This window comes from Neophocaena asiaeorientalis, unplaced genomic scaffold (assembly GCF_003031525.2).
Source record: "Neophocaena asiaeorientalis asiaeorientalis breed wild unplaced genomic scaffold, Neophocaena_asiaeorientalis_V1.1 scaffold35, whole genome shotgun sequence".
Taxonomy (NCBI): domain Eukaryota; kingdom Metazoa; phylum Chordata; class Mammalia; order Artiodactyla; family Phocoenidae; genus Neophocaena; species Neophocaena asiaeorientalis.
In genome coordinates this window covers 757,158-766,510 of record NW_020172984.1, presented here as the reverse complement: position 1 = coordinate 766,510, position 9,353 = coordinate 757,158, and the positions used below count along the sequence as shown (strand labels likewise).

The 9,353-nt window shown below is 59.5% G+C and overlaps 1 protein-coding gene across 3 annotated transcripts in view; it reads left to right on the top strand.

Annotated features, from left to right (window-relative positions):
- Positions 1 to 8,335, top strand: part of KCNC4 (potassium voltage-gated channel subfamily C member 4) — a 22,678-nt gene extending 14,343 nt beyond the window's left edge. Inside the window, exons 4-5 of one of the 3 annotated variants that reach the window (XM_024742136.1) lie at positions 1,058 to 1,261; positions 7,235 to 8,335. In XM_024742136.1, the coding sequence (XP_024597904.1) occupies positions 1,058 to 1,261; positions 7,235 to 7,296 (266 nt within the window). In that variant the 3' untranslated portion in view covers positions 7,297 to 8,335. Of the gene's footprint in view, positions 1 to 1,057; positions 1,618 to 7,172 lie in introns of those variants that run through there. The other 2 variants (XM_024742137.1, XM_024742134.1) reach the window with 2 other exon arrangements.
- Positions 8,336 to 9,353: the final 1,018 nt, after the last annotated feature.

Sequence of the window (9,353 nt, the reverse complement as noted above, 5' to 3'; positions counted from 1 at the left end):
CGGGGGGTGGGGAGGAGCCAGGAGACTAAGGTAGCAGCTCCTGTCTCGGCTCTGGGGGCAAAGTGGGACTCGTCCTTGTGGGGAGGTGCCTGACTTGGGACATTCACCTGTGGCCTGTTGGTGGGTGCCCATCCTACGTGCTGGAGCCACTCACTCCCTGGGGTCATTCAAGGGCCCGGGTCTTTCAAAGACCTTGATGGAACGGTACCCATTAGGCCCCCCTCTTCTCCCCCACCATAATGGTACCCTCCTCCCCAATCCCTGAACATAAATCTCCCAGCCAGTACCCCAGGGAATTTCAGCTCTACCCTGAGGTCCATTCAAGGCTCAGAGGGTAACTTAATATCAAAATGTACAAGTCCCTAGGCTGGCTCCGCAATACCTACGGTGCCATGAGCCGTTCCTTAGCCTGACCCTAACTGCTCGGTCACAGAAAGGGCATTCCTGGCCACTGCCTCCAGACCAAGGAGCGCCCCTTCTCCAGATCCCAGGGCTCAGCTTCATCTGTGCTGCTGCGTGCCTGGCGGAGCAGGGGTGGGACTAGAGCCCACAGCAGTAGGAGCTGAATTGCAGCCCCTTCCCCTCGGGGTCCTCCCCAGACACAGGGGAGCCCCCAGAGCACAGGGCTTTAAATCCTTCAGGCACTGACTCTGGCTTTGATGCCTGGTGAATAAGTGCCTTCGGGTGGTCCAGGAAGACAGCTGCGGACACCACACTAACAGTTTAGCCCTGGCAGTGCTACCCTCACCCCAACAAGCCAGACATTCTCCTAAGGAATGCAAACTCATCCGCGTGTCAGCCTGAGCCGGACCCAGGGAGGAAGCCAACTCTGCTGCCTGCCTTGGACTGATCTCAAAGGGCCAACTTGGGGAATCCCTGCTTTTAGGGTATCTGTGGCCCTGGCCAAGGCTGGGAGGGAAGCCCGCATCCTGTCCCCTGCCCCCCAGGACCAGACCCACTCCCTGGCTCCGGCAACACTCTCCCCTCGGGTTGGGTAAGTGATGCTTTAGGTCTGGGATCAGCCCTCATGCAGCCTTCCTTCTGTCTGCCCCTTTAGACTCCAAGCAGAACGGCGATGCCAGCGCGGTGCTGTCAGACGAGGAGGGAGCCGGCCTCACCCAGCCCCTGGCCTCCGCCCGCACCCCGGAGGAGCGCCGGGCCCTGCGACGCTCCGGCACCCGAGACAGAAACAAAAAGGCAGCTGCCTGCTTCCTGCTCAGCGCTGGGGACTTTGCCTGTGCCGATGGTAGTGTCCGGAAAGGTATGGCTCCCCAGGCTGGGCAGGGGGTTAGCCCCCACGGAGCTGAGTCTCCCCAGTGTCCCCCACGGAGCTTGAGGTCTCCTCCTCCTCTGAGGCCATGGACACCATCTCCTCTGCCTCGGATGCACCCTCGCTTTTAGGATGGGTTCCCTGATATTCCAGTTCCCGGATTAGAAAGGCCTGCAGCATCCCCAGAAGATACACAGAGCCCCCTGGGTTCCCCCAGGAGAAGACAAGTGCTAGAGGGTGAGGGGACCCCAGATCGAGGCTCCTGCCGCCCCCTCCATTTTATTGCCTCTCTTCCTCTGGTTCCTGCAGTGGTCTTCAGGCCTGGCTCCTCATGGCCATTGCCAGCCTTCCCCTAGGCCTCCCTTAAACACAGCTCAGGCTTCCCCAAGTAAGTAGTCCTGGGAGATGCCAACACACTCAGGAGTCAGGGTAAGAGTGGGGTGCTGGTGTGAGGTCTTCAGAGAGCCTGGCTCAGGCCCCACCTCCTCCGTCCTGCACTGGGGGTTCTGCAGCCGAAATCTGCAAGCCCCTGAGATGGAACTGTTCACTCCGGGTAGAGCCAGAAGGGTGACCGGGGGAGGGGTGGACAGGGAGAGTGGTTCCCCTCTGAAGTGCGTTCTGAAGGATTTGGCAAGTTCAAGGGAAGGCTGAAATGCCATCAGCAGACCCCATGCAGAAGCTGGTAAGTGGAGCTAGGGATTCCTGGCCTGAAAAAGTGGGACCGAAATGATTAGGGATGGTTGAGAGCCAGTGGTGGCTGAGAGCCAGGGCTCTTAAGGCCAAGTGTCCCTTCTGCCCAGCTCCTCATCACTTTGTTTTTCCTGCCTTGTCGCTGTGACCTAATCTCTCTAAACAGCCTGCCTAGTTTCAGGATAAACCCCGACTCTCCCCGCAAAAAGCTCTTCCCTGGGTTTGCAGGCCGCTTCTTAACTAACCTTCTTTCAGCCCAACACCCCGTCGCCACTTCCCACCATCCCCAAACCCCAGACCAAAGGCAGGTTGAGTGAGGCAGGGGCAGTGGCTGCTGTAGGAATAGCCTGTGATGTCTCTGTCCCCCCAGGGATGTCCCTTGGCCTGCCCAGCCCAGGCAGCCTCCGGGGATACCTTCCCAGTCCCTTTCCCTGGCTTCCTCAGCGCCACTGTCCCCAAGGGATCCCCAGGGCACCCTGACCCTAACCAAGACCTGAGAGGTATGCATCCTGCTTTGCTGGGCACGTGTCCTATTGGGTGGCAGAAGCAGGAGCAGCAACCTGGAACCTGGAGGTGGCCCGGAGGCTCAGCTAAAGGGCTGCAGATGGACGGTGCTCAGACTCCTTACACCCTCTTCTGTGTTCTTCTGGTCAACCCTGGCCTCTGTGTGTAGCCCACTCCTTGGGCTCTGGATGTGCCTCTCCCTCCTGCCCCAGCCCAAACGTGCTGTGGCTTCCATTGTGTCCTAGTTCAGACCCAGAGTCTTGCTCTGGCTGGAGCACGCTAAGTGGATGGTGTAGAAGGTGGGGTGAAGGGGACCCCACCCCCGACGTAGGACTTGAGCAAACAGAACTGAGTCCTGATCAGCCCTGTTTTCATCCAGAGAGGTGAGGGGCGCAGTGGAAGTAGTGGTGCGCAGGAGGCTGTGAGCTTGCGAGTCAGAACAGGGACCATGAGGGCCTGGGGACAGGTCCCACCTAAGGAGGAGACTGTGTGTACACGCATGGGGCTGGGGAGCCTGCGTCCCGCCACGTCGTATCACTCTGGCTGCTTGTGGGGCCCGGCTGCTCTATTTTCAAGATGCCTCCACACGGCTTCTTGGCAACAAGCATGTAGCTCAGCCAATTAGAGTGACCTTCGAGAGGGAACAGGTGGGTTGCTGGGAAACAGGCCCTGCTAAGCAAGCGTGGCAGTTAGCATCGCCAAACTCCCAGTGCGTGCTCGGCAACTTTCCCCGTGCCAGACCACGCCACACTTCTCTGCACTTGGGCTACATTCAGGCCCAGGAGAGAGTGGGCCCAGGCCTCCTCCGGCCACCAGCACAGACCCCATGTGACCCTGTAGGTGCATGTGACTGAAGGTGAACTCCCTGGAAGGAAAGTGGTGAGTGCTAATTAGGGCGTCTTAGGGTTGAGTAAGGAGGGTATTGAGGGCTGTAGGGGCTTCATGCAACTGGAGGGAAACCTACCTGGGGACAATGATAGGGCAAAGGTCAGCTGAGTGTGGGGCCCAGGGGTCCATCCAGAGACCAGAGAGACTCAGGGAGCCTTTCCCAGGGGGACCAGACCCTTCCATCCAGTCCCGGGGCTGCCCGCCCTGCAGGGTCCCCGGAACGTGGATCCCATGGAGCATCTCAGGCAAGGAGCTGTGCCCCTCTGACCCACGTGCCTTTTCTTCACCAAGGCTGTGAAAAGTCCCGGAGTCTAAACAGCACAGCAGGAGCTGCTGGAACCAGTCTGGGGCTATCTCAACTGGCATCGCGGTACAGCTCACCCTACCCTCCAAGAAAGCTTCTGCTCGCCCACCCCTTCCACGCCCTCCCCAGCCCACCCCCTGGACACTCAGCCCCGTAGCTGCACCCTCGGCCCACCCCGCCCCTGGGCGCACGCGCGCAAAACAGGCACACTCACATGCCTCCAGCCCTCGTCCCTCCTGGGCCTGCGGGAGACAGCGGGATGCAGGAGAACTCAGGCCCCCAGGCCTCTCCTCCACAGCACCCAGCTCCCCAAAATGTCCAGCTCTGGGGCCTGAGAGTGAGGGAGAGATTACTTGCAGGCTTTCTATCCCGCTCGCTCCCGTCCTGAGCTGAGGGTGCCGTCAGGTGCCGCCACAGCTCAGGACTGTGTCTCTGGGCCCTGCCTCCCCCGCAGGGTCCCACCTAGATCACAGCAAATGCATTTCCATCCCTCGGGGCCTTCAACCAGTAACCAAACAGCCTGCAACTGAACATCTCTGTCTGTCTGTCTGTCAATCCCACACCCAGACCGGCCAGGAATAAGGCTGTCCCCTGGGGCATCTCTGCCGGTGTGTGAGGGCTTGACTCCTTGGGGGAGCAGTGCCACCTGATGTTCTCCAGCCCTGCCATGGGGTGCAGGTGGGAGTTCCTAGAGTCAGAGCCCAAGGATTGGCTGCGTAGGCGCGGGGATGTCCTCCTCTCGGGGTGGCGCCCAGCCCCGGAGCCCAGCATCCCATCTGCACCCCGAGCTGCAGTATCGCTTGCCACGCTGCTTCCTCTGCTTCCCCGACAATTCTTCTTCCTCTGCTGCTCCCTCCAACTCTCAGCCCTGCCTCTGAGTCACCTGCCGCTCCCACCCAGCCTCTGTGCTCTGTATCGCTGCCAGAACCGGAGACTCATCTAATTTCTATAATTAAGTGTATTCATTTACCTAACGAACCAGGGAGCACAACAGGTCTGTGAGTCATTGAGTGAGCAGGGGTGCACCCTGGGCAGGGGCAGCTGAGGGGAAGTGTAGGGACTGAAGCCATCCTGCCCCCACCAGCTCCCTGATGGGCAGCCTGCCGCGCCCAGGGTGTGCCGAGCCGCAGGGGGCCCCTCCCCAGCGCACCAGCCAGGCTCTCCGGGACCTCCTCAGCCCAGGAACTCGGAACACCTCAGCCAAGGCATTGCCTGTTTCACCTGATGGGAATTAGACCTGGCAGCGGAGCCGTGTGCCTGGCAATTTTTAGAGTCAGATTATGCAACTTGGTCGAGGGAATGACTAAGGAAGGTCCATGTCTGCTCCTTCCAGAGTGGGCAGAGATAGGTACCGCCAGACAGCATCTTGGGACTTGGCAGGAGGCTGGGGACTCTGGAGGCCACCCCAAAAGGTGAGCTGGGAGGAAAGGTCAGACCGTTTTATGGGGTTGGAGGGGTGATGAAGAGCCTGTTCCGGGAGCATCCCCATTTCAGTGCCTTCTTCAGCCTTGGGCAGACACAGGAGTATCCCTTCCAGAAAAGTCTGTGCAAGGTGGGTCCTCGGCTCCCCCAGCCCTGCTGTGGTCTGTGGGGCCTGCCTCCTGCTTGCTCTCAGAATGACGAGAAGAAGAGCTGAGAAGATACAGGGGCATCCATGTCACTGCCCCTCAGAAGGGGACACGGAGAGGGAAGCCCTGGAGAGCAGGGCACCTTCTACCCTTCCAGCCCAGTCTGAGAACCCAGCTTCTCCTCCGGGAGGATGGGTTCGGTCCTGCTCCGGCCGGGCTCCCTGGTGCAGGGGTCCTGGCTCTGACACGGACACAAGGAGCTGGGTGTCCGGTGTAGCACGGGCACCACAGCTGTTTTCTCCTCTCACTTGCCTTTCTGGTTCAGGGAACTGAGGCGGCTATTTCTGTGGCAGCCCTCAAGTTGTCAGGAGCCCAAGTTTCCACGGCACCCACCGCCTCCTTCCCTCTCTTCCCTCCCACAGGGACGGGCATGCTCACGGCACCCCCGTGGTGGGCACAGATGTCTCCGGGCGACATCATGCAGGAGTGCCAGGCTGGAGCCCCTAGTGCCTTGGGAGGTGGGCTCCCACACACCCCTCCTGTCTCTCTGGCTTCTGTAGGGTTGACACAGGATTGAGCGTGAGCTGACGGGAGAGCTGAGTAGGCTGCCTGCCCCAGCTCCCCTCCGGGCCCTCGGAAAGGGCAAAGTGAGCCCTGGAGTTTACAGAGCCCCGCTGTACACCAGGCCCCGCCTGGGGAGGTGGCTGCCTGCATGGCCCTCAGGCTTGCCCAGGCCTTGGGCCTCCCTCCTCAGGAGAGGGCTCTCCCTCCCACCCACAATCTGAGAGTGCAGTTTGCTTTATCTTGGATCTGGACTTGGACCTCCACCCATTACTTTGGCTTCTAACAGCCTTTCCCCTGCAGTTGGGGCCCAGCTGCTCCCCGTAGAGCAGGGAAGCAGCCCGCTTAGGAGTTGTTACCCCTCCAGTTTGTACCAGGGCTGCTGACAACCCTAGAGGCCACTTCTCAGCCCCCAGGGCTTCTGAGAGGGGTGGCTGGGAGCTGGAGCCAGAGGGGAAAGTACCTGTTCAGCCCAGAGCCCAGACTGCATGGGAGTCAGAGGGGAGGCTGCGTAACAGCTCCGGCTGCCCTTTCACAGAGCTTCCTGGAAGACGAGGGCCCCCTCTGCCCTGGCCAGAGAACATCGCCTTCTCTGGCATAATGCCTGCTCCCACAGCAGCCTCCTGCATGCCCTACCCATGCCCCAGTTGAGAAGGTAGGGCAAGGGAAGGCCCAGGCCACTGCCGTCCCAGGCTGAGGAGGAGATGCCGAGAAGGGCTCACTGCGGGGTTGGGTTTCCTGCCGTCTCTCCTGAGATGGGCACAGTCGTCCTTCCTGACCTTCCCCTTCAGCACTCACCCTCCAGCTGCTGGGACTCTGTTCCTGCCAGATTGAGGAAGGGGACTGGGCATGACACGGCAGCACACTAAGGAGCCTTCCTCACCAGCTCCCTGGGACAATGGACTAGCCCCAGGTGGTGACAGCAGATGGAGCTATGTCAGGGGGGAGCACAGGCTGGGCAGGCAGCAGCCCAGGTGATGGCCTGTGGGCTGTGAGCCACCACCCTGCCAGGAACCTCTCCCACTGCCTCCATGCCAGGCTGCAGAGCTGTGGTCCCTCTTCCCACTGCACTGCAGCTTTGAGGACCTGAGGGCTCCTGGTTCCTGGAGCTCATTACCTAACAGGCGCGGAGATAAGCTGTAACATCACCTATGGGTCACCGTGGCCCAGTGCTGGGTTGGCAGAGGGGTGATGAAGGGCTCACCCCCTTTCCTCCCTGTCCCCACTCTTCCTGGACTCTTAGCTCTGGGCCCCACACCTTCCAGCTCCGCTCCTGGCCTACTCCTCAACCCACTGCCTATAGGTCAGCAGATGCCTTCCTTCTAACATCTCGTGTTTTGTTTCTCCCTTTCTTTTGCTGAACTCCTTACCCACCACCTCCCCCAAGAAGGCAATGTTGAGCCGAAAGTGTGTGTCCAAGTGTCTCACACCTGTGCTCTTTAAACACAGAGACCTGCCAAGATGCCCTCTCGTCCAACTATGCCCAGGCTGAAGTCCTCACCCTCTCTTAAAGCGGCACCAACGTGAGAGAGACAGGCAGACAGACAGAAAGCCAGAGGCTTAGGGCAGCTCTGGAACCCAGGCAAGAATCTTTCACTGGGAAAGACTCAGATATCCTTGATTGCACAGGACTGATGGGAAACCTCCCATGTGACCCTCGGGGCCCAGAGCCATTGGGTCTGATGTTCTTGTTCTGTTGTACATTGAAGAGATATATATGCACATATAGTGTCTATATTCGTACATACTATACTATTGTGTGTAGTGCATGTGCTCTTGGTGGTCTGTCTTCTTCGTTAGGCTGTGTCTCCCCAGGCCCTCGCCCCACCCCCACCCTCACTCCCTTCCCCCTCACTGATTCCTTGTTTCTGCTGAATATGTGTGTGGAATATCCCAGGAAAAGTGTACCTGGGAACTGCCAGTCCAGCTGGGTGGTCCCCGGCTAGACTCTCCCTCTCGGGAGTGTTTCCCCTGTGGTCCAGAGGCCTGCGGAAGGCCAGATTGCCCCCCTGGGGTCACTGCTCCACTAGCCTCACCCCATCCCAGATTGGGGCTCTACCTCCCACCCCACGCCCCAGTTGTTGGGGGACTTCCCGGGGCTCCTCTGCACCTTCTTCCACTCCTTTCTCCACCTTCCCTGTGTCCTTGACTGAGGGGGTGTTTCGTCTTTTTTTATTTCTGGATTTTGTCCTGTCGCCTTCGTCCATTTGTTTCCAAAGATGCTGCTGGGCGGGCGGGCAGGGAAGGGGTCTGTCTGCCCATCTGGCTCAGGGGTCCGGGAAGGGAATGCTGCGGGCGAGCGGAGACCGGCTGCAATACAGCACTTCCTGGCTAGTGGCCAGAGTATGCGTGCAATAGCCGAGGCCAGGTGCCCCCTTCGACCTTGGCCTCTGCCCCTGCGTTGGCCCGCCCTCCCCACTCCCAGCCCGCCCTGCCCCTCCCTAGTGTTGGTCGTCCTTTTCTAAAGCTGTCCCCTCGTGTGTCTGAGGCATGCCGAGGCTGGGCCCTGCCGCCCTGTCTGCATGCCTTTGACTGTCATGCTGTCAAAGCCCCAATAAAGACATCTGGAGCGTCCTGCCGTGCTCGCTGTGTGAGTGACTGCCTCCGCCTCTCCTTTCTGTATCTGTGGGGACCTCCCCGGGCTTCCCCCACCCCCAACACCTGAGAAATGCAACACACTCGTAACCCGCCCCCACCAGGAATCACCAGTGCAGCCCAACCCCTGCATTTAGAGCCAGACGTGAAATGCTCGAGATGAAAAGTGATCTGGCCAAGGTTGCGCCAAGAGGACTAACCTGGGACCCCAGGCTTCTGGGCAGTGATCTCCACTGCTGCCACCGCCCCACCACCACCCCCAGCAGTAACGTGGAAGAAGAGACTGTTGTTTGTTTAGGGGGTCCCACTGTATCCCTGCTTGTTTTGCAGGGGGCATCTTCTCTTCCCTGAAATTGCACCAGTTCTGTGTTGGCCAAGGCCCTGGGGATGCCGAAGTCGTTGTGATGACTGGATGGATGGCTGATGAACTGAGGCCGACAAGGGGCTGGGAGCACAACTGGGACCATTTAGGGCTGGGGAGTGAATGGTCCTGGGCCTAGATAGGATGGGGGTGGTGGTGAGTGATGCTCAGACGTCATCCCTCGCTGTTGTCGCTGTCACACTCACACAGGGGAATGAGCGGGGCTGGCTTCAGGGCCGTGCCACCTGTGCAGTCACTCAGAAGGGCCCACAACCGACTTAATGCTCAGCTGTTGCTGTCTTGAAGTTACTGATAATTATTGAAGAAGGGCCCTGTGTTTTCATTTTGCACTGGGCTCCGCGGATTATGTAGCCAGGCCTGGGCACGTGTGTGCTCTCTTTACTCTTTATCCCTGGTGTAAACTTAGCGTCAAAGGGGCCTCAGTTCAGGGTCTTTGATCTGCCACTTCCTAGCTGGGTAACTTGGGGCAACTTGCCAAACCTCAGTTTCCCTGCCTGTAGGATGGGGATAATGATAGCCCCTGTCTCAGAGCCAGTGAGTGTAAAGGCCTGGCCCAGTGTCATCTGTCTGCATATGGCATGCAGTAGATGC